At 43.4% G+C, this 24,539-nt stretch overlaps 1 protein-coding gene across 1 annotated transcript in view; it reads left to right on the forward strand.

The window, feature by feature from the left end:
• Nucleotides 1-24,539, forward strand: part of dnah9l (dynein, axonemal, heavy polypeptide 9 like) — a 514,436-nt gene that overhangs the window by 273,983 nt on the left and 215,914 nt on the right. The window contains exons 41-43 of the mRNA XM_051930607.1: nucleotides 2,909-3,032; nucleotides 15,071-15,213; nucleotides 20,130-20,291. Coding sequence (XP_051786567.1) covers nucleotides 2,909-3,032; nucleotides 15,071-15,213; nucleotides 20,130-20,291 — 429 coding nt within the window. The remainder of the gene's footprint in view (nucleotides 1-2,908; nucleotides 3,033-15,070; nucleotides 15,214-20,129; nucleotides 20,292-24,539) is intronic.

Consider the following 24,539-nt stretch of genomic DNA (forward strand, 5'->3'; position numbering starts at 1 on the left):
CGAGATTGCAGGTACAAGCGACCAGCAGGGTGACTGGGCTCTCTCTTAGTTTTATTACTGGGCAGCAAATAGATGGACACAAACAGATGAACATACACAGGCTTGGTCAGCAATAGAAGGAAAATCCAGCAGTACTTCTCTATATTCCTTGCTTTGTGCCCCAATAAATGCAAGTTATCGCCAATATACTAATAACCCAATTGTGCTTCACTCACTTAGAATATGGAACCAATGTAGAAAGCATTTTAAGATGGAGAATCTTTTATCTGTGGCACCTCTGCATGAGAACCACCTTTTTCAACCCTCGCAAACATAATATCTGGAAAAGATTTGGGATTAAATTGCTTAGAGATCTTTATATAGACAACATCTTTGCATCCTATGAACAATTACATTCCAAATTTAACTTTCCAGCTACACATTTCTTTCACTATCTTCAAATTAGGAACTTTGTTAAACAGAACCTACCCGATTTTCCTCATCTTGCACCCTCCTCCATGCCGGAAAAAATATTGCTCAATTTCGAGGGCTTAAAACACCATCTCTACAACATATAAAATTGTTTTACAGTCCCTCCTTTTCAAAGATCCAAGAGGACAATGGGAAAAAGATCTCTCACTCAACATATCAGGAAAGGAGTGGAAAGTAGCAATACAGAGAATTCACTCGACCTCCATATGCACAAAGCTTACAATTATTCCATTCAAAATTATATATCGAGCACATCTGTCTTGCTTAAAACTGTCCAAAATGTTTCCAGGGCATAAGATTCAACCTGCGAACGCTGCAATCAAGTCCCAGCCTCACTGGGTCACATGTTTTGGGCCTGCACCAAATTAACATCATTTTGGACCAAAATTTTTAAGTGCCTCTCAGGCAGCCTTCATGTCCCAATCCCTCCTAACCCACTAACAGCTGTGTTTGGTGTCCTTAAAGTGGAGAAGGACAAACAAACTATGACTGCCTTTACTACACTTTTGGCACGCAGACTTATTTTGCTAAACTGGAAGAATCCTAATTCTCCTCTGATAAGTCAGTGGGAAACCAATATTTTATATTATTTGAAATTGGAAAAAAATCTAATTCTCAGTTAGAGGATCTGTACAGAACTTTTTCAAAACCTGGCAGGATCTGATCAATAATATTTTAGAATAAGCTCTTACAGCACCGAGGAAGCAATTCTCTCCGCATTTCTTTCTCTTCTCCATTCATCTCTGTTGCCCTATTAAACTAATCAATTAAGGTATGTTTACAAGCTCTAAGGTTTACACCATTGGCCATGCTCTCTTTCTCAGGTTGGGGGGTCAATCTGTTTTCAATCCTATTTTTTGTAAAAACTGATCTATTTGTATGGAATGATTCAAATTAATAAAATGTAAAAAAAGAGATAAGATGAGAAGCTCAGACGTCAGACCCTCCGCCGCGAGAGGAGCCCACTGAGGTGGTTTGGGCCTCTGATACTGATGCCTCCTGGATGCCTTCCTGTGGAGGTTTGGATGGGCACGACCAGCTGGGAGGGAGACCCCAGGGGAAAACCCTGGACTTGCTGGGAGGATTAGATCCCCCAGATGGCCTGGGAATGCCTTGGGATCCGACAATATGAGCTGGGAAGTGTGACTGGGACAAAGGGATGTATGGGCCTGCACTTCTGAACCCCTCACGCACAGACCTCTCCAAGTGGGAGGTGAGTTACTGCCTCAAGTGGAGAAGATGAAGTATTTCGGAGTCTTGTTCACAAGTGAGAGGTAAAGGGATGGTGAGATCGACAGACTGATTGGGGCGGTGAGTGCAGTTCTGTCAAAATACGAATCTGTAGTGGTGAAGAAGGAGCTGAGTCAGTAGGCGAAGCTCTCGATTTACCAGTCGATCTTCATCTCTGACCTACAGTCAGGAGCTTCAAGTAATGACGGAAAGAACGAGATTGCAGGTACAAGCGGCCAGAATGAGCTTTCTCCGCAAAGTGGCTTGACACGCCATTAGAGACAGGATGAGAAGCTCGGTCATCAGACCCTCCGAATTAAGAGGAGCCAACTGAGGTGGTTTGGGCCTCTGATACTAACGCCTCCCTGTGGAGGTTTTATGGTCACGACCAGCTGGGAGACCCAAGGCTTGCAGGGAGGATTAGATCTCCCAAATGGCCTGGGAATTCCTTGGGATCCCACAATAAAAGGGGAAAAAGGGATGTATGGATAAGCTGTGGAAATGCATGCAAGCATGAATGAATGAATGAGGTACAAATTTCTTGTGGAGCAAATGTGGATTCAGTAGCAGTAATATAGGCCACCATGTCACTCCTCACAGGTGATGCAGTGATAGTGCTGCTGCTTTGCAGTAAGGAGACTGTGGAAGATTGTGAGTTCGGTTCCTCCCTGTGTGGATAGCGCTTTGAGTACTGAGAAAAGCTCTATATAAATGTAATGAATTATTATTATTATTGAGATTCCAGGTATTCTTTGGAAATCTGGCAGTACAGCTCACCTTCCCAGCTGCAGTACAGAAGAATCTCAGTAGTGGAAAGACGCAAAACACATTTGATTGCAATGAATTTTGTTTTTATTTAGTCCTGTTCATTGTTCTTGTTTAATTTTTATTCCTTGCTTTGTCCATCACAGTTTCAGGTAGATGTTTTCCAAGATATGTGTGTATTGTGTACATAGTAGTCCCACCTGCTGATTTTCTGTCTCGCTCATGTAGCCCCCACTTACTACTCTACCCACCATCACCTTAAATGCATTGGCCACAACGTCCTGTACATCCTTATTTATGCACACAGTGTGATATATTTTAGTTAGAGGGACGCAGTCACACCCAGTATACAATTTTGGTTGATTTTTTTTTTATTTTTTATTATTATTTGCTCTGTAGCGTTGATTGCTTATATGATGTCTCTTTTTTTTTCGCTTCACAGACTGACATAGCTGCCCTGTATATGAAAGTTGGAGTGAAGAACATTGGAAGTGTGTTTCTCCACACGGACGCTCAGATACCAGATGAGAGGTTTCTAGTGCTCATTAATGACATGCTGGCATCAGGTATTGTGTTCAGGTTCACTCGAGTGCTTCAAGTTAAGGTCTTGGAATAATAGCAGCAGAGATCTCTGCTTTGAAACTTTGACAAACATATTCATCATCAAAACACTTCAGACACATAACATTTGAAATAAGAGCAGGTCACTTGAGTTTTGAATAGACTTCATCAGTGGGGGGCACGAGTTCAGCCTTGCGTTCCACTCGCACAGGAGCTATTAAGTCACCCTTTTATGACCCGCGTAAAATAAGCTGCTTAACATAATCAGTTGCAATCAGTAAATGTGGAGTTTATTATAATAGCCTTTTTTTTATAATTTCATATTGTTCACATGTGAAAAAGCATAAGAAATGTTAAGGTGTTATTTCAAAAGTATGCTTTCTGGGGAAAAAAAAAAAAAAAGAAGAAAATCCTTCATCTCATTGAACATGAAAGGCTGATTAACCTTTTCAAGGTAAAGCTGAAGTGTGAGTTTAAATAAAGAAAAAGATTCTCGCTAATGAGACGATACGCAAAGTGCAGGACCGGAAACCATCCATTGTGGGGAAAAGAGAAAGAAAAAGTGTCCTCCTTGTACAGATTCTTAATGACAGTGTGAGCTATGAAAGACACTATAGCGTGTATATGTGCCGAGTACTGTATGCTGATTGTGTGCAGTCATAGGGGACACACTCTATGGTGGGACAAAAGAGGGGTGAACTCTGGTGGGGCTACAACACCACATCACAACAGACCGAGGGAGAAGGGCCTCGCTGCTTGTTTCTGGATGGGGGCGGGGACAGGGCACAGGGGGCGGGGATGGCGTACAGGGGGCGTGGTTAAAACATAGTCAGTTCAATGCCTTTCCAAGTGTCATTTAATTTACATTTACTTATTGGGCTGACACCTTCATCCAACATTTATGATGCAATTGGTTTCATTTGTTTGGGTTATCCAATGGGAGCACAGGCAGGTCAGGTGACTTGCTGATTGTCACACAGTGGTGTCAGTAGCTGGATTTGAACCCACAGCCTTAGAGTTTGAAATCCAAAGCCTTAACCACTACTTTGGCCACAGCCACAACATTAATAGAACAGAATATCTTTTTATTGTCATTGGATTGAGAACAATACAACAAGATTTAAAACAGCTTTCCCAATGAGTGGGGGTTAACGTTTCGTAAATTTCGACTTGCTTCTGTGGAATGTGGTTTGATTTTAATAAATTCAATAAAATGTTAAAATCTACTCTATATATATACTGTATATAAATCCTAAGCCTAAAAGTGCAACGTTTTTATATCACGCATTAAATCGGGCTTATTTTAAAACCTACATATATATGTTTGGTATCATTCTTTTCAGAATTTATCGAACTTTAATGTGACGTTGTTAGATTTTCAGATTCTTATTCCATTTTTAAATTATAAACAAAAACATATCAAGAACTCACTTCCCGCGAGACGAGAGTTTGTGCCAAAAGATTTAACCACGCCCGGGGCCGGAAATTAAAGACAAAGAGTAGGACAGCTGCTGTACAGGCTTTTAAATGTTCGAAGCACCGCACGAGATGGAGATCACATGGCACGGCAGCAGCAGCAAGTCAGCAGCTGATCGAGCGAAGAGGAGGTAAAAAAAAAAACTATTTGTTTCCCATTTGTATCACCGTTTAAGAGGGGGTTTCAGAGGAGCGACTGCGTCTCGTTGGGGTGCGTTCAGCCCCCCTCTTCACAACATGAGCGGCAGAAGCAAAGAGGCTGGCGTGTAGTGCAGGCCAGGGGGGTTGGTGAGCGAGGCGAGCAGAGGGTGAAACCCCTAGTAAATAAATAAATAACTAGTATACTGGGGACAATTGTATTAAAGGCAGAGCTATAACAAACAGCAGCCTCACATATGCTCCTTTCTGCTCTAGATGAGACATTGCGATGTGGAGCGCTGTGTTTAAGGCATCCTCTGCGGAGACAGTAATGTGCAAATGTGTCTTAAAAAAAGTTAAACCTTAAACTGCTGGAACCGACTATAATCTGTTCCCAATGCAATTTGCCAGCACGCCAGAGCCAAGTTATGTTCGGTGACGAACATTCATTGAACACTACAACTGCTTATAGTCGGTTCCCAGTGCAATTTGCCAGCTGATCAGTCCATGCCGTACATTTGTTGAGCAGCCAGCTCATGACCACTGTTGCCCCCTATTGAATCAGCATCACTGTCCCTGGGATTCAGCCGCTGCACTAGACTAGCCTGCCAGCATCAGCGTTTACCTCTGTGTGCTTGCGTGCAGCCAGTTCAAGCACAGTTGGCTCGGTGATTTATTGAATTTCATCAATGGCGTCAGTTTCACCTTGTACATATAATAATAGATTGTTCCAGTAATTTTTTATAGTTTCTACAGTTCATTGGCAGTGTGTAAAATGATCAGTGTTGCAGTAATTGTTATGCTCTTTTCATGAAAAAAAATATTTGGACAAGCCTATGAAATACTGGGAGAATGTTGTCTGTTTTTTGGCTGTCATATTGTGCACCATGTTTGGAGGAGAAACAGCACTGCACATCACCTGAAAAACACCATACCAACAATGACGTTTGGAGGTGAAGGCATCATGGTGGGGGGCTGTTTCTCATCTCATAGTACTGTCAAGACTTCATGGAATTGAAGGAATGATGAATGGGGCCGAGAGATTCTTGAAATGAATCTGCTGCCAATGACCAGGATGACGAGGATGAGATTTGGGTGGACCTTCCAGCAGGACAAAGATCCAAAACACACAGCAACGGAAACTCTCAACTGGTTTCCAAGAAAGAAAATCAAGTTGTTAGAAGGGCCCAGTCAATCACCCGACTTAAATCCAATTGAACATTTGTGGAAAGATCTAAAGATCAGGCTTCACAAGAGGGGCCCCCAGGAATCTTCAAGATTTAAAGAAAATCTCTTTAGAAGAAAGAGTCAAAATCACATATGAGTACTGCAGGCGACTGGCTTCTTCATTCAGAAGTGTCTTGAGGCTGTCATTAGAAACAAAGGCTTCTCCACTAAGTATTAAATTAGCATGTTCAATAGTTTTTCCCTGTGTCATTCCACCTTATTATACATACTTTAACTTATGTCCTTTAAAGTTGTGAAATATTTATATTTGTGATTTTCTTGAGTTAATACCAAAATCTGGTGAGAATTTCATGTGAAGAGCCACATTGGAAATATCCATCCATCCGTCCATTATCCAACCCGCTATATCCTAACTACAGGGTCATGGGGGTCTGCTGGAGCCAATCCCAGCCAACACAGGGTGCAAGGCAGGAAACAAACCCCGGACAGGGCGCCAGCCCACTGGAGATATTGGAAATATATTTACTGAAAATAATGTTGACGTGTTGAATACTTACTTCCCCCACTGTACTTAGAGCTGCTAATGTCGGGGTGAGAAACCATCGGCCCTTTCCCAGATTAAACGTAAGTTGCAGCCTTAAGGTGCTCGGGAGGTCAGGGGTGTCATACTCATACCTGAGACTTGACCAAACCTAGTGACGTTTTCTCCTTGATTTTCTGATTACCGCTCATTGAAACAAAGCTCTGCCTTTTGACTCTGATTATTCGATACGATTTAGTTTTGACAGCCCTCTTTTGACTTCCATTTTTGACCCTTGACTGCTTTTTGGCTCTGTTCTTTCTCCGGATTCTCATTTGATGGTTTTTCTGGTCTGATTATGGAACCCAGCAGTTCTGAACACCAAGGCACCATTTAGTGTAGTCGTAAGGAGAATTGTGCCCTTTGTCCAAAAGCCTTCTCTGCGGGACACGGGAAGGGGTGGAGACGGAGCTCAGGGGGTGTGGCAGGCAAGGTCGGGGTTAAGATTTTAGACCCGCCCATGTGACGTTACCCTTGTTTCCATGGTTAGATGTGGGCGGGTCAGAGTTAGGTACACATAATTTTATTTATGACCTTTAATGTTGTGAATTATTTATATTTGTGATTTTCTTGACTTAATACCAATATTTGGTGAGAATTTCCTGTGAATAACTTCATTGGAATTATATTTCCTGAAAAAAAGATGTTGACGCATTTAGTACTTATTTCCCCCACTGTATGTACTAAAACGATCCTCACTTCTTTAATTGTCAAGTCAGGTCAAGTTTCTTTATTATAATATTATCCATTCACCATATTGCAGCATACAGTGGCAGAAAATAATGTTTTCCAGGCCCACCGTGAAAGAATTACATAAGCATAAGACAAGTGCAAGACAGGTGAACAACTGTTACTATACCATAAATAGAAAAAATAATAGGTAAGTGAATAGGTAATAATTTGAAATAGAAATAAAATAAATAATAACAACAACTAATAATAAAAACAACAACAGGAAATAAATAAACTACTAGGACCAGATCTGAGGGAGCTGGGGCAACACAGAGTTCAGAGTCTGGACCACCAAGGGGTAGAAGCTGTTGCAGAACCTGCCAGAACTGGTTTGGATGCTACAATCCCTTCTGATAGATGGAAGTGGGACAAAATGTCCATGGAAAGGGGGTGACAGTGGTCCTTGATAATGCTATGGGCTTTGAAGATGAGGTCTTCTAGCCAGAATCTACTTGCTGTCCCACACACCAGACCTGGGAGGCTGATCCTTCAGTGCCATGACTCCTAAGCTCTGGCATTCTCTTTCCCTGATCTCTTTCCTCTCTACTTTCAAAGCTGATTTTTCTCTTCAATGAACGTTTCCCTTTTCCTCCACTGCTTCATTTTTTTGTTATTTGTAAAGCGACCTTGAGATTGTTAAAGGCACTATATAAAGGTCACATTTTTAATCTTATCCAGAGCACTATTTCTGGATTTTTCTTCAGCATTCAATACCATACAGCCTCAGATACTGATTGGAAAACTGAATAGTAGGAATGTAAACCCATTTATCACATTATGGATTCAGGACTTGCTTTTAAATCGTTCACAGACAGTCCAGGTACGGGACGCTTGTTCAAAAGTTATTCACTCAAACACAAGGAAGTCCGCAGGGGTGTCTCTTATCACCCTTAATACAAGTGACCTGAGACAGAACAGCGACCACTGCTCCATTATCAGATATGGGGATGACACCAGGCTCATAGGACGCATCTCTGGGGAGGATGAAATCCACCATCTGAATCATGTGGACTGGATGGTAAACTGGCGTAATACAAACTCTCTCACTCTGAATGTAAAAAAGACCAAAGAAATTATATTGGATTTTAAGAGACAGAAATCTGTATATTCACTCATTGTTGTTTTGGGGGAGAAGGTACAAATAGTGAATGAATATAATTAATATAGTGAAGAACTAACATAGATAACAATCTAACTGGAAAGCAAATACAAAAAAAATTATCAAAATGCAGTAAGCATTTATTTCTCCTCCATAATCTCAAACTATTTAAAGTAGACGAGGACCTCATGTTGTCCTTTTATCGCAGTCTGATCCTGTCTGTTATCATTTTCAGTTTCATTGCCTGGTTCAGTGGTCTAACAAACCCAAATTTTAAAAAGTGCCAGCAGATTACTAAGCAGGCAGCTAAAGTTATTGGTACTGACGTCAGTGATCTGGCAAGTGGGTGTAGAGCAAGGGTCGCCAGCTCCAGTCCTGGAAGACCACCATGGCTGCAGGTTTTCATTCTAACCCTTTTCTTAATGAGTGACCTGTTTTTGCTGCTAATTAACGTCTTTTGAACGAATTTTAATTGACTTGTGAGGGATGGCCGGCCATTTACCCCGGCCAATACCCCCAGGCTGCTAGATGGAGCCCTCCCTCTAGCATGGAAGTGCCCCGAAGACCAGCAGGGAATTATGGACAATGGAGTTTTTATTCCCAACCCTGCTGGACACCATGGGGCCCACCAGAGGACACTGCCGGGAGGCTCAAGGACTCTTACGTGCCCTATAACCCGGAAGTGCATCATGATCACATGACAGGAAGAAACGTCGTGCTTCCGGGTTGAGGAAAAGGACTTTTACCCTGACCCGGAAGTCATAAGGACTTGTGGGATTGTTGGACAGGAACACCTCCGGGTCAGGGAATATAAAAGGACGATGGGAAATCCCAGACGTTGAGCTGAGCTGGGTGGAAGGGTAGCAACGCGTCTGGGAGTGGAGGATTGAGTATTGGTTATTGTTATTTGATTATTGATTGGTTATTGAGTATAGTGGAGTGGTGGTGCTTTGTGCACTTATTATTATAATAAATATTAGTATTTGGACTTTTATCAGGTGTCTGACGTCTGGTCTGAGGGTTCAAGGGATTACGGAGACCTTAAACTGTCACAGACATGTTCTTGAAGACTCTGACCCCTCAATTGTTTCTTTTTCATTAATTAGCAGCCAAACAATAATGAGATACAAAATGAGCCAAAACAACTGGTGTCCATCATACAATATCTGAAAATAAAGAAAGGTGAAGGTCTCAGGAATGCTGATCTGCTCAGGTCCACAAAACATTTGAACAGAAAAGAGAAAATCAACAATTACAGAAATGTTTGCTACTGCACCACGAGAGCAGCAACAAGCCATGGAATTAAAGAATGCGATTAATTAATAAAAAGACTCGCCACCTAATTAAGCAACTGGTTTGGAGTGAAACTGGTTGGCGTTTGAGGCCCTGACTTAGGTGGTCTTCTGTTGGCTCACTCACTTCACATTTCATTTTTGTTTGGGTGCCATTTAAGGAAAGAAATTAAGCAACTGAGAGGAACGAGGAAGAAATTCAGAGGAACAAATCTTTAAAAAACAAGTCAATTAAAATGAATTGACAAGAAGCACAAACAAGGCACTCATTAAAAAAGGGTTAGAATGAAAACCTGCAGCCATGGTGGTCCACCAGGACCAGACTTGGTGACCCCTGGTGTAGAGGACAATGCTAAAGAAACTAAAAATCATCCCAACTGACGACAGACCACCATTACATGTAGAACTTCACTTCAGTCAATCATGGAGGAGAGTCGCTTTGAAAAAGCCACACAAATCGCTCCAGACATTCCTTTCTTCCTAGTACGATATGACTTTTTAATAAGGAATATCGGAGAAAATGATTAAGGTTTGATATGTATCCTGTAACCATTCTTGCGTCAGACTGCTTTACCTTCACCTGTCTTGTCTCGATTTGTTTTGTTTCATTTCCTTCTGTCGTGTTATTAGGTGCAACTGAGAATATGGTTTCTTGCGTGAACGTGACTAAATAAAGAAACCTTGAACCTCGATTATTCCTAGAGTTGGCCATCTGGCCGAGGTAAATAAACAAGCAGGAAGGGCATTGGTCAGGAAGGTGACCAAGAACCTTATGGTCACTCTAATAGAGCTTCACAAGTCCACTGCTGAAGTGGGAGATCCTGTTGGGGGGGACAAGCATCTCAGCGGCACTCCGTCAATCAAGTGTTTATGGCAGAGCGACCAGAAGTGAGGAAGATGGGCTAAATTATTAGCTTGCAAGAGCTGTGGCTCTGGGAATTAAATTGTTTAGCGGCGTATTAGTTTTCGATCCAATTGACCTAAAGCATTTGCTTTGTCTTGTTAGAGTTCTCTATTACTCTCCTTTCTCCTTTTGAATTATTAATATGTAGCCTTTGTCAGAAGGCTTGAAATCTAATACACTTACCACTGTTTATAAGGTATTGTACTTTACAACTTCTCCCCACCTTCCCTTCTACATTTATAACCTCAGGCAATTAGGTGTAGTAAAAGACAAGCAGGAGTTAAGTTACAGCTTTAAATAATGTATTATTGATAATATTCATAAATAATAACAATAAGCAAAGTACATTTGAATATTGGAAACCATACAACCTGATAAATGCTGATGCATACGCAGGTGGACAGGTGTTCTTAATGATTTTCTCAGTGAGTGTATATTTTTTTCATTATTTTTTAAGTTTTTTTCTTCATAAAATATAATTAACAGACAGCAGACTAGCAGTTTGAAAGGCCCACCTGAAGTCTGCCCAGAATGACATGATATCATCTACTGTTGAATTCTGCTCTGTACTTGGAATAATTATATCATACCAGTAACGGTGCACTACATGATAACGTGCAGTGAATCCACTTGACTTAACGGTTTTCACCCTCTTTCTCTGTACATTTACCATTCATTTGCTCAGAGGTTGATGCGCTTGTTGCTTCCGGAGCAGCTCTTCTTGTCTCCACCCTAGCGGCCCGCTTCTTCTCTTCTTCCGTCGTCATCTTTTCGCGTTAAAACTGATGAAGTCAGCGTTTGTGTTGCAATTATTTAGTAGGTTTTTCTTTCATTTTTCACTTAAGCTGGCAGTTAAGTGTTTAATCTGCCTCAAGAATGATTTCAGATATGAAGAGGTAGGGGAAGTGACGGCGCAGGTGGTAGGGATGAGAACGGCACCCGTACGTCCTGCTGGCCGCTGCCGAGAATTGATTTTACAGTAAAATAAAATAAAAATTAAAAACAGGAATAACCCTGGAGGTCAATCAGCACCCCGAAAGCAGATAGTAGACATCACGTAGTATATGTGTACCAAATTTCAGGTCAATACATCAAACGGTTTGTGAACTACAGGTGATTCTGAACAGACAAACAGACAGCGTATTACAGTTTTTACTCGTGTACCACACGCCCTCGTGTAAGACGCGCACCCTAATTTTTACAAAGAAAATTGCGTAATCGTAATCGCTACTATCCATGCTGAATGACGACGCCAAACTGATTCAAAAACTAGAGCGAAAGAGAGAGAGCGCGAGAGAGCCCAAGCAGAAGAAGTAATCATTACAGAAGAAGTAAGTAAACATTATTTACATTTCCTCGTGTGTGACGCACACCTGATTTCCTAATGCTAATTTTTGGGAAAAAATGTGCGCGTGGTACACGCGTAAATACGGTATATATAAAGATTGAGGATTACTTGTGTTCCTGTTCTGTGTATTGTATTGTATTTGCGCCCCTTTTTTTTATCACCCACCTACCTGTAAAGGGGTCTTTGAACTGCCTTTCCCAAGGTTTTTTCAATTTTTTCCCTACAAGGGTTTTTCTTTGGGGGATTTTTTCCTTGTCTCCTTAGAGAGTCAAGGCTGAGGGGCTGTCAAGAGGCAAGGCCTGTTAAAGCCCATTGCAGTACTCCCTGTGTGATTTTGGGCAATACAAAAATAAATTCTATTGTATTGTGTATGTTTGGTGAATCTTCACTCTGATTCTCATGAGGGGACCTGTGCAAACATGACAGGCCATCTCCGCAGCTCCAGCTTGATCTATTAGGTCAGCTACCCGCTAGCTTTTCGGAGTTGCCCACACCATGAGGTTCATGCCATGAATATTGCCACACATGGCTAATTTTAATAACTGATGCCCTTTTAAGCGTATCTTTTTCTTGAGTTCCCCTCCACAGAGGCCTAACTCCATGGCTGTATTCATTTTGTTTCTTGTATAATAGAGCACCTGGTTGGAATTGTGGTTGCTGAAGTCCAAAGGCGGCCCTGGGTATCTTTGACAGGGTGGGATTTAAATTATTCTTAGGCCTCGTATATCATACACTGAGGTTGTCATGTGGTGTGACCATTGAAACACGTACAAGTACGGTGTCATTTATTTCCACTTTGAAGTCTGGTACAGTCAAGCATAAAATTACAGCTTTCAGCTCTGAGAGCTTCTCGCGACCGTCCATCAACTGAAGTCTCCAAGAGCTCACGGCGTGCAGAGTCGGCCGCATTTCTCCATTTTCTCCATTGCAACAGCATTTACAACAGCTCTGCTTGCAGGCTCGGCCTTTCTGATTTAATATCAGCATCCCTCACCAATTCTTCCAGCTTCTTTCCTTGTTCTTGGTGTTTATTTGAATTGCCACGTTGCTCTGACATTTGCTTCATCAAAAATCCTTCCAAATGCAGCATAATGAATTCAGAAAGTACTCGGACCTCTTCATATCGATTGAATTTTAAAGAATAAATTGGCCATTTTTGCCCATCAATCTACACTCAATAACCCTTAATGATAACATGTTTCCAGAAAGGATTGCAAATTTATTGAAAATCCAAAGCTGAATCCTCTCATTCATAGAACTGTTCAGACATTTACTGTGGCGCTCCAAACTGTGCTCAGGTCCACCCTGTTTGCTTTAATTCTCCTTGAGATGTTTCTAGAACTTAATTGGAGTCCACCAGTGGCAAACTAGATTGATTGGATGTCATTTAGACAGGCCCATGTGTGGCTGTGTATAGAAGATCCATAATTCACATTGCGTGTCAGAACAAAAACCAAGCCATGATGTCCAAGGAACTCCCTGTAGACCACCGCAATCAAATTGTGGAGAGGTACAGATTAGAGAGAAGAGATAACGCCATTTCTACAGTTTTGAGTGTTCCCTGGAGCACAGTGGCCTCAAAAATTGTGAAATGGAAGAAGTTTGGAACCATCCGAAGGATGGCAGCATTTTTACAGCACAGCGTCCTCATCACTGCAATGGTGGCATTAGGATTCACATTCAGACCACAGGTTAAGCGCCCCCTGCTGGCCTCACCAAGACCTCTTCCAGCAGCTCCCCAAACTTTTCCTAGCTGGTCTCCCATCCAAGTACTGGTCAGGCCTGAAGGTGCTTAGCTTCAGGTGGACGACCTCTTCTAAAGCACAGGTGGTCTGGCTGCTGGCGGTGGTCTATGTCTTGACTGAGTTACTTATTGACTCCTACACTATGCTGTTGCTTTGATGATAGATAGATAGATAGATAGATAGATAGATAGATAGATAGATAGATAGATAGATAGATAGATAGATAGATAGATAGATAGATAGATAGATAGATAGATAGATACTTTATTAATCCCCAAGGGGAAATTCACATAATAAAAGCACTGCTCACATTCTGCACCATTCCTTTTCTTGTTCTGTGTCCCTCATTGCTCGGCTCATCCTGGTCATGACTATCGGCGGTCCCGGGTTCAAGAGGGATATGCCCAGCTGCGGGCTAATGGACCATCACACCACTGTCACACATTTTAGTCACTAAACTCCATCTGTGGAATTATGAAAGCCACTGCCCGTGTCATTTACAAGTGACTTTGAATGGAGATGTCACCTAATTTTGTCTGTGTGGGGTTTCCACATCCCCCCCCCCCCTTTGTCTGCATGTATTTTTTTCTTCTATCTCGAATTTTCCTACCACATTCCATAAATGTGTGTGTTGGGGTAATTGGAGGGTCCTTATCGTCCCGTGAACAGAATACAATGAAATGCTGACTTACGTGTGATTTGCTGCCGCTCTCTGGCCTCCACGATTGATGCCTATAACCTTACATCCAATCACCTTCACTACACAAACCCTTGTGGCGGACGGCTGGGTCCCATGCCTGGCTGGGGCGCCCCTTTGACACTGGATCCGGGGGAGCAGCCATGGGCTGCACACTACATCCCCCAGAACGTGTGGTGGCAGCCCTCCTGGGTTACACTGGGGCCACAGGCCTGGGATTTCAGGGCTCAGCCCTGTTGGGCTCCATGGCCACCACTGGGAGGAGCTGTATGGCTTAACGAGCCCCTGTGGGCTGGAATGCAGTCACACCTGGAAGTGCAGCCTGAATTAGGTTAATTATCACCTAAAGCACTTCTGGGTGGGCTATAAGAAGAACCTGCAGCCACTACTCGGAGCGCCAGGGTCAGGAGGAGAAGGAGGACAACAAAGCTGCCTGGGAGGAGTGGAGGAGAAAGAAGATTATGGTTTTTTTGGTGTTCTCGTTTGGTGTGTTTTGGGGACTGTGTAGGGCCTGTGGGACACGGGGAAGATGTGCCCCACGGCTGAAGACAAAATAAATCATTTACTTTCCTTTTCACGTGCCTCCGGTGTCAGTCTGTGTCGGGTCGGCGCCAACAAAGCGCTTCTGCCATACCCTAAATTATGAAACCTTGAACTCCCTGGTCTTGGAATCTGAAAGACCCTATTGGATAAACCCCTGCATGCTACCCTTAAATTCAAACGTACGCAGTGACAATAACTCACTGAAATCTCACTCTGCTGTATGTGCATTTGTACACTTACAGCTACTTGAGGGTCTCATCTTGTTTCTCATTCATGTTTTTTTTTTTTTGTATTATTACAGGAGACATTCCTGACCTTTTTAGTGAGGAAGAGGTTGATAACATCATTTCCTCAATCCGTATGGAGCTCCGTGGTCTTGGTCTGCTGGACACCCGAGAGAACTGCTGGCAATTCTTCATTGACAGGATTCGTCGGCAGCTGAAGGTGAGGACATCACACGAGCGTTTTGTAAACACCGGCAGCATCTGCTGCACCTCATCTGCAGTGGGTTTAAACCAAAGTAAACCACCACAGACACAGGGAGAACATTTAAACTGCACTCAGGAAGGACCTGGGACACAAATCTGAGTCTTTCTACTGTGAAGAGGAGACTTTGACAGGAGAACTGGCAGCAAGAAAGCCATTCCTTAAAGGACAAAATAGAGCTGTGAAATGCCGGCTGTGGACTACTGCAGACTGGACAAAGCCTCCTCTTCACAGTAGAAACTGACACTTGGCTATTCTCGACCTGCACTGTGACGCTGTGCTTGAAGCTGTTGTCCTGCAAGCTGGTGACCCTCAGAAGCTCATTTCTGATTGGCCGGTGACTTGGGGTCTCCCAGATCTTGTCCTATCAAAGTTTCTTCCAGTTTTCAGTTGCCTTTGGATTGTGTAGGACGCCACTGGACTCAATGATACTTTGATTGTTTTTGCAATTTCTCTAAATGAAAGGCCTACACTTCTAAGGGTAATAACGCTCGGTCTCATTTCATTTGTTAATTGCCGTTTTCTTGTCATTATCACTGGAATTTACAACTTTCTACAGTGTAAAGCACAGTGGTACCTTGGTATATGTCCTTAATCCGTTCCAGATCCTTGGACTTATACCAAACAGGACTTATACCAAACTAATTTTTCCCATAAGAAATAAAGGGAAAATGATTAATCCGTTCCCATGAAAAAAAAATCCTATTGTTATTGGCATATTATACATTGATGGGATTGTATAAAATAATTTAAACACTGCTTAATACTAAAATACATAAATACAAAAGCAATTAGATGAAATAAATGAAAATTTAACCTCACTTTACCTTGCTGAGAAGAGTCGAGTGCCTGCTAAGACCGCTCTTTCCCATCCTTTAACCTCTTTTATCTTCCTCTTTTCCTCGATCCATCTATCCCCCCCCCCTTCCTGGTGCCGACCCGTATATATACATCCACCCACGCCTCCATGGGCGCAGCGCCTTAATCACATGCCGCAGGAAGCCAATGAAGCAATTGAGAACGATCGCACCCACACGTGCAGGTGCGACTCACTCCAACTACCTCATTAACTCCCCGCGGTCAGTGCAGGATTTACGTATAAGCTACACAAGCTATAGCTTAGGGCCCCCGCCTTCTTGGGGGCCCCCAAAACAAATTGTCCGAGTGAGCAATTGTCATATATACTTAAATATATATCACAGCATTATTTGTCCCAATCAGGCCCGGCCTTAGGCATAGGCGAAGTAGGCGACCACCTAGGGCCCCGGCGTCCAGGGGGCCTCGGATCGACTCCTTGGTCTAATTTTCATGCATTTCACAGAGCTTCCAGGGGGGCTCTGCTCCCCTCAGAGGGCCCCTGGACCCCCCTTTCGCCTAGGGCCCCATAATACCTAAGACCGGGCCTGCCCGCGGTCATGCAATCGCACCCACGGAGAACAACACGGCTATATGGATTTAAAACCTGGCCCTTTTTTTTTTGAAGCCGCGGACCTGCTATACCACAGGCAGTCTTGGCTTTGTCTCGAGAGAGAGGTAAACAAGGGCTTCCAAAGGTTGTAAGTATGACGTGACTTGTCCGTCTCAGGGGTGTGAAAGTGTCTCTCTGTCTCTCTTCAAAAGATCTCTCTGCAAAACATCATGCCTCGTTGCCGGAAGAGTCTCGTCGCAAGATTTTTTTATATAATAGAGAGATATACTATACTATACTATAAATATCCATCCATCCATTTTCCAACCCACTGAATCCGAACACAAGGTCACGGGGGTCTGCTGGAGCCAATCCCAGCCAACACAGGGCACAAGGCAGGAACCAATCCTGGGCAGGGTGCCAACCCACCGCAGGACACACACAAACACCAAGCACACACTAGGGCCAATTTAGCATCGCCAATCCACCTAACCTGCATGTCTTTGGACTGTGGGAGGAAACCGAAGCGCCCGGAGACACAGGGAGAAAAGGCAAACTCCACGCAGGGAGGACCCGGGAAGCAAACCCAGGTCCCCAGATCTCCCAACTCCGAGGCAGCAGCACTACACACTGCGCCACTGTGCCACCCTACTATAAATATACATATATATATATATACTATAATATATAATATACTGTAATAAGGACTATGATGTTTGCTGATGACATTTTGATCTGTAGTGAGTGTAGAGAGCAGGTTGAAGAGACGCTGGACAGGTGGAGATCTGCTCTGGAGAGGAATGAAGGTCAGTAGGACCACCAAGACAGAATACATGTGTGTGAATGAGAGGGATGTCAGTGGAATGGTGAGGATGAAGGGAGTGGAGTTGGCGAAGGTGGAGGAGTTTAAATACTTGGGATCAACAGTACAGAGTAATGGGGATTGTGGAAGAGAGGTGAAGAAGAGAGTGCAGGCAGGGTGGAGTGGGTAGAGAAGAGTGTCAGGAGAGATTTGTGACAGACGGGTATCAGCAAGAGTGACAGGGAAGGTCTACAGGACGGTAGTGAGACCAGCTATGTTATATGGGCTGGAGACGGTGGCACAGGAGACAGAGCTGGAGGTGGCAGAGTTAAAGATGATAAGATTTGCACTGGGTGTGACGAGGATGGACAGGATTAGAAATGAGGACATTAGAGGGTCACCTCAGGTTGGACGGTTAGGAGACAAAGTCAGAGAGGTGAGATTGCTTCGGTTTGGACATGTGCAGAGGAAAGATCCTGAGAATATTGGGAGAAGGATGTTAAGGATAGAGCTGCAAGATAAAAGGAAAAGAGGAAGGCCTAAAAGAAGGTTTATGGGTGTGGTGAGAAAGAACATGCAGGTGATGGGTGTGACAGAGCAAGAAGCAGAGGACAGGAAGATATGAAAACAAGATGATCTGCTGTGGCGACCGCTAATGGGAGCAGCCAAAAGACGAAGGAGATTAAATGAAATGAAATTATAAATAACAAAGTTAAGCCTCCCTACTCCCCTACAGTGACAACACTCAATAACACAACAAAAAACATCTAACAATAAACAGTCACGACAAAGTCCAAAGCACAGTCCAAATGTAGAGGCAACAGATGATGAGCTGGGAGCGGTTTGCTGAAGGGAATGTTAAGTTTGCCCTACCGGTTTCCTGTGGCAGTGCGGGAAGACGTGATTGGTTAGCGCTCCCTCAGATTAAGGCGTTACCAAAACACAACTTGCACGATTGGGCGGGCACAACACAGGCAGTAACAGCAATCCATAATGAATCCACGAGTAATCCAAACAGGTCAGAATTGGCCACAGAATAGACAGTTTATGGATATGGTGAGAGAGGACATGCAGGTGATGGATGTGACAGAGCAAGATGATGAGGACAGGAAGATAAGGAAACAGATGATCCGCTATGGCAACCCCTAACGGGAGCAGCCGAAATAAGAAGAAGCAAACATGGGCTGAAGCAGTTATGAGCGAATACAAATATGGGCTCAAACAAAATACCATTTAACAGCCCCAAATTTCAACTCCTACGCTGCGTTCTCTTCCTGGATTATCAGTGCTTTGCTGCTACACAGCAGCAGTTCTGGAGTTAGGGTCTGTTTTCCCCAAGCAGGCCACTGAGACGGGAGGCTGCAACAGCCAAAGAAGCCCAAAGGATGCATTACATTATTACATTATATTATTATTACATTATAGCTCAATAATCTGATTGTGAGCCGGACCCTTCAAAGCTTCTTCTCCTTCATTTGTTGTCTGAAAATGTTTAGGACAAAATGAAGCGTCTATGACATGGGGCCTGGGAATGAATTCGGCCGTGGAATGTGTCCCTGCATTTCTGCAGACTTGAACACTTTGAACCAGAGCAATCAACCCACGCTGTCTAGGAATGAAACCTGACCACTGAAAACTGTGAAGAATGCCAGCCATTGCGCCATCAGATCCCATCTGCTTAGTTTTTAGCTGCAGGTTTGTGTTTCCGCACTGCCCCATGCACCCCTGCTGTGTCTGCCTGTCCCATACTGGGTGGATTATTCCTGTCTTCTGTCCCTAAATGGACTGGATGATTATCATTTCTATACACCTAAAGACCGTGGCATGGGACAGGTGGGACGTTCTTCCTGATGTCGTTGAGATCGTTCATCCTGTGGCCGGTGCCATCTTTGTAACATCAGATGAAGTGCCAGTTTGAAGGTCAAGGGTTCATGGGACTTTCTTAGTACACTCTGTAACATCTGGGCCAGCTTTTTTGTTTTTCTCCTTCCCAGACTGCAATGCAATTAGAGAAAGCTCTGTGTAAAACTGCACAAGTCTTTATAATTAAAACGTTGCCCTTTGAGTTAACGCGCCCTAATTGTAAGCTCTTGTTTGTCTGGCTTCTTTCAAAGAAACAATGGGTTAGCCGCTTTCGACTTTGGTTGGTGACCAACATTTGGTTGCAATCTTTGTGCGTTGCGATACGAGTCTGTCTGCCCCACGTTTGTAGACGTAACCACCATGAAAGAAGAGACAGGACAGAAGTTGGCCATTGGCCCTTCATGTGCTTTCAATTAGGCTCCGTCCCGTCCCTTTGTGTCCCCTGAGACTGAGGGGCCACGACAGCCAAAGAAGCCCAAAGGACGCATTACCTTTTTTATAGCTCTGTAATCTGTTTGTGAGCCCAGCCCTCTCAAAAGCTTCTTCTCCTTATGTGGTCCCTTGCCCAACATGTTATTAACATTTGGTTTCCTGGCTTAACTGTAAAGATGGCTTTCTTTAAGGATACTTCAATAAGGTGAACTCTCAGACACAAAGAAGGGGAATCGGCGGGATGGATTTCACGTTGTGTGGCATCAAGGCCTGCCATCCTTCTGCCACAGAGTCTGACTTTTGTTTTTGTCTGTTTTTGTACTCTTTTTTTGTGCCCCCCAGTGTCTCATTTTTTTTTTATTATTTTAGGTGGTCCTTTGCTTCTCACCAGTGGGCTTCACTCTGAGGACAAGAGCCAGGAAGTTCCCTGCCCTTGTCAACTGCACTGTCATCGACTGGTTTCACGCCTGGCCCCTGGAGGCCCTGCAGTCCGTCAGCAGCAGTTTCATTGAGAGGATCGAGGGGCTGGAGGTAGGCCTGTGTGGGCTGCTCTTAAGCGCTTCTGTCTTTCCCTGTAAGCACTTGTTTTCAATAAATCTCTTTATATGTGGAGTGGGGAAGGCTGCAGGGATCTGTGGTATCCGGGGTGAACCTCTCCAGGCTGGTGGTTTGGCTGTCCTTCTGGCATTGCAAGTAATTTTTGCTTTCATTTGGGAGACGGGCATCATCCCAACTGACTGGAAAACGGGACTTGTCATCCCTATCTGGAAAGGGAAGGGGGATCACCTGAATTGTGGCAACTACAGGGGGAAAAATACTACTCTCTGTGCCAGGTAAGGTCCTCACTAGGTTCATTCTCAATAGGATCCGTGATCACTTGCTCACTTATCACCTTCCGGAGCAGTCTGGTTTTACTCCTAAAAAGTCCACCATCGACCGCATCCCAGCACTGAGAGTTCCCATGGAGCACAAATGCGAATATCGGCGGAGTTTCTTTGCAGTCTTTTCATAAAGCGTTTGACTCAGTTGATTGAGTTGCCCTGTGGGACATGCTGAGACTTTGTGGGATCCCCCGAAATTGCTGGATATCATGGCCGGTCTGTACACTGGTACTGTGAGTGCTGTGCAGAGTGCAGGCTGAATCTCTGTGTTTTTTTAGTTGATTCTGGGGTTCCTCAGCTGTATGTTCTGCTCCTATTCTGTATGGACTATGTGTTGGTGAGGGTTGTGGGGTCCAGCGGCTGTGGGGCATCTGTTGATGTTGTGATCTTCATGGAGTCAATGGAGGCTCTGGAGAGACTGAGCGAGGAATCTGAGTGTCTGGGCTTGTGAGTGTCCTGATAAAACCAAGATCAGGCCTTTAATGACCTCTTGGGCATGGCCATCAGCAGTGTGTCTGTCTGTGAAGAGAGTGTCGACCTCATCAAGAGGTTTACTTACCTCGACAGTGACATTTATGTGTCTGGTGACTCTTCCTATAAAGTCAGTAGACGGATTGGGAGAGCATGGGGGGTCATGAGGTCACTGGAATGGGGTGTGTGGCGCTCCCGATATCTGTAAAACGACAAAGGTCCAAGTCTTTAAAGTCCTGGTGATCCCTATTTGTGAGACATGGACGCTATGCAGTGACCTGAGATGAAGACTGGACTCTTTCAGTACTGTGTCTCTTCAGAGAATCCTTGGGTACCGCTGGTTTGACTTTGTGTTGCTCATGGAGTCCCGAATGAAGCACATGACCTGCATTGTGAGGGAGTGTCAGTCCATGTGGCACGATTACCCGAGGGTGATCAGACTAACAGGATCCTTTATTGTTGAGGACCCGAGTGGCTGAACCAGACCGAGGGGACGCACACCTAACACCTGGCTGCAGCAGGTAGATGGTCATTTCCAGAGGGTGGGACTGGACTGTGTATCTGCCCTTTTGCCAACCAGGGTCTCGAGGTGGTTCATTGTGTGGTGGGTGTGGCAACACGCTGTACCAGTGCCTGCTCCCCAGCCTGACCTAAAACAGCATAGATAGAGAAGCAGAACAGCAGAAGATACAGGAGGTGGACATTGTACATAGTAAACTGAATACGTTCCTTTCATCTGTTCTTACCAGTACAGTGCTTAAAACTTTCAGTTCATTGCATGGGCCTCTTATTGTAAATGTGCAGCCTGTTTATAATAAAAATAATAATAATTCATTACATTTATATAGTGCTTTTCTCAGTACTCAAAGCGCTATCGATGTCAATGCTGTATGTAATAAGAGAAAGGAAACCACAATTCAGTGTATATTGCTTTTGATCTAAACCCTCCAGAACTTTGTAATAGTACAATGACTGAAGCCATCTTTACAGGATGATAGATAGATAGATAGATAGATAGATAGATAGATAGATAGATAGATAGATAGATAGATAGATAGATAGATAGATAGATAGATAGATAGATAGATAGATAGATAGATAGATAGATAGATAGATAGATAGATAGATAGATAGATAGATAGATAGATAGATAGATAGATAGATAGATAGATAGACACTTTTGTCTGATCACACATCACAATGGCTATAATGCAAGAAAATAAAAAAGAAAGCAATGTCCCAGTCCCAGTGAGGTGCTATGTAGACATATTGCTGTTGGTATAAAGGAGCCCCCCCCCGTAGTGCTTCTTGATCATTGTCTGAAAGTCCTCCATGTTGGTGTGTCACAGAGAGGATGTGCAGCACTGCTCATAATGGCACTCAGTTTTGTTTAATTCTCTCCTCCTCTCCTACCTCCAGGGTGTCCAGGGTGTGTCCTATAACTGAGCCTGCCCTTTCAATTACCTTCTTGATTTGGTGTTACCAGCCCAGCACACCACACTGGCCATCACAGAGTTGTAGAAGATGTGATGGATGTCACTTTCCACATTAAAGGGCCTCAGTCTCCTAAGTATAAGCAGCCTGCTCTGCCCTTTCTTCTATAGCTCGTATGTGTCCTGAGACCAGTCCAGCCTGTCATTATTGTGGACCCCAAGTACTTGGAGTAGTGGACCACCTCTAGATCCAGCCCTTGAACAGTGACCAGCCACAGAGGCTCTTTGGTGCAGCGAAAGTCAATTTTCAGTTCCTTGTTTTTCCTGATGTTAAGATTATTTTATACCCCAAATCCTCGTTATTTCCACTAATTACCTTCAGCTTGAAACAGCAGAGTTTCTTGTAAAATTGAGTTTTCCGATGACCATCAATAAAAGTCAAAGCTAGTCAGGGGGAAAAGCAGAAACTGATCTACGGCCCAAATGTTTTGCTCATGGACAATCGTATGTAGCATGTTCAAGAGTAAGGAGCTCCAGTGAACTAATAATTCAGCCCCTGGGGGGAAAAAGTGACAAAACAACAAATCTCGTATACAGAAAAGTAGTCAGTTAGTCACATAACACTTCTGATAGATGCGATGAATCAATGCCACTATAAGTGAGGCCCATCGTCTTAGGAAGTTCCCGTACGAAGTCGAGTAAAACAGCCAGTTCTTATATAAAAAGAAAGGTGCTTTTAGACAAGGCAATACTAATGAGGCCTGTGCTGCACTGAGGGAATTAAAAGTTGGGATAAAAAGTGCTAAACTTTGTTATAAGAGATACATTGACCTGAAATGGTCCACACAAATTAGGAGCTCGGTGTGGCCAGGCATTAAAACCAAGCTGGCCGTCATCAGTCAAAAAATAATAACCATGTAGGGGTCTCTGGTTTGAACTCCAGAGCTGATTTAGCTAATGGGAATAAGGCATTCTACTTGAGATCTGAACAGTTTGATCTCACTCAGGAAGTGCAAACCTTGAAGCAGATGGTTTCACACACAGAAGAGAGACTTTTTTTCTTTAAATTTTTAGAAAATTACAAATGTCCAGGACCAGACCATCGTTGGGATCTTTTGCAGCTCAGCTCAGCTCCATTATTTTACTGTACTTCTAGGTTGCCTCAATGGCAATCTGAAAGTCCTAAAAAACAATCCAAAGAGCAGAACCCGATAACCACAAGCAAAAGTAATCAAGTAACCAGAGAAGAGCAAACAAAAAACAATACTTACTTCAACTGCAGAACAAATTTAATGCACCACTACTGGGTCCCACTTCTGACTGACAATATAAAGAAAGAAGGAAGAAGCAGCAGCAGTGACATCAGGGTGGCCCCACCTCCTCAGGCTCCACCCACAAAACACATGCTTTTAAAGTTAAAATAAAATATGAAAAGTGTCCCAAACATTATAAAAATGTCTCACAAGGGATAAAAACCATTAAATTCTGGTTTGCAGAAAAAATACTCCAACCAGGAATCTTTATAAACAAGAACGTGTTAACAAAAAAAGAGATCAATAAGAAAAAGAGCATAAAACATCAATAGAATTTACCTAAAAGGCAATCTAAAACTGCGAAAACACAATATAAGCTGAACAGAAACTGATAATCACAATCACAAATAATCCAAAAACCAGAGAACAGCAAATGAATAACGAGTCTTACTGTTATACAAATGTACACTGCAGGGTCTCACTTCTGACTGACAGTATAAAGCCACAAGGAAGAACCAGCAGAAGTGACATCAGGGTGGCCCCGCCTCCTTGGGCTCCACCCACAAAACACAAGCTTTTAAAGTTCAGAAATATAAAATGAGTCCCAAACTTTACAAAAAAATGTCTCACAAGGGAAAGAAATTGTTAAACCCCAGATATGTAGGAAAAAAAATCCCAAACAAGCAATCAAAAAAGGACTTGCACTCCGATACCCAAGAACACATGCAAAAAGACAATTTC

Source organism: Erpetoichthys calabaricus, chromosome 8 (genome assembly GCF_900747795.2).
Source record: "Erpetoichthys calabaricus chromosome 8, fErpCal1.3, whole genome shotgun sequence".
NCBI classification, from domain to species: Eukaryota; Metazoa; Chordata; class Cladistia; order Polypteriformes; family Polypteridae; genus Erpetoichthys; species Erpetoichthys calabaricus.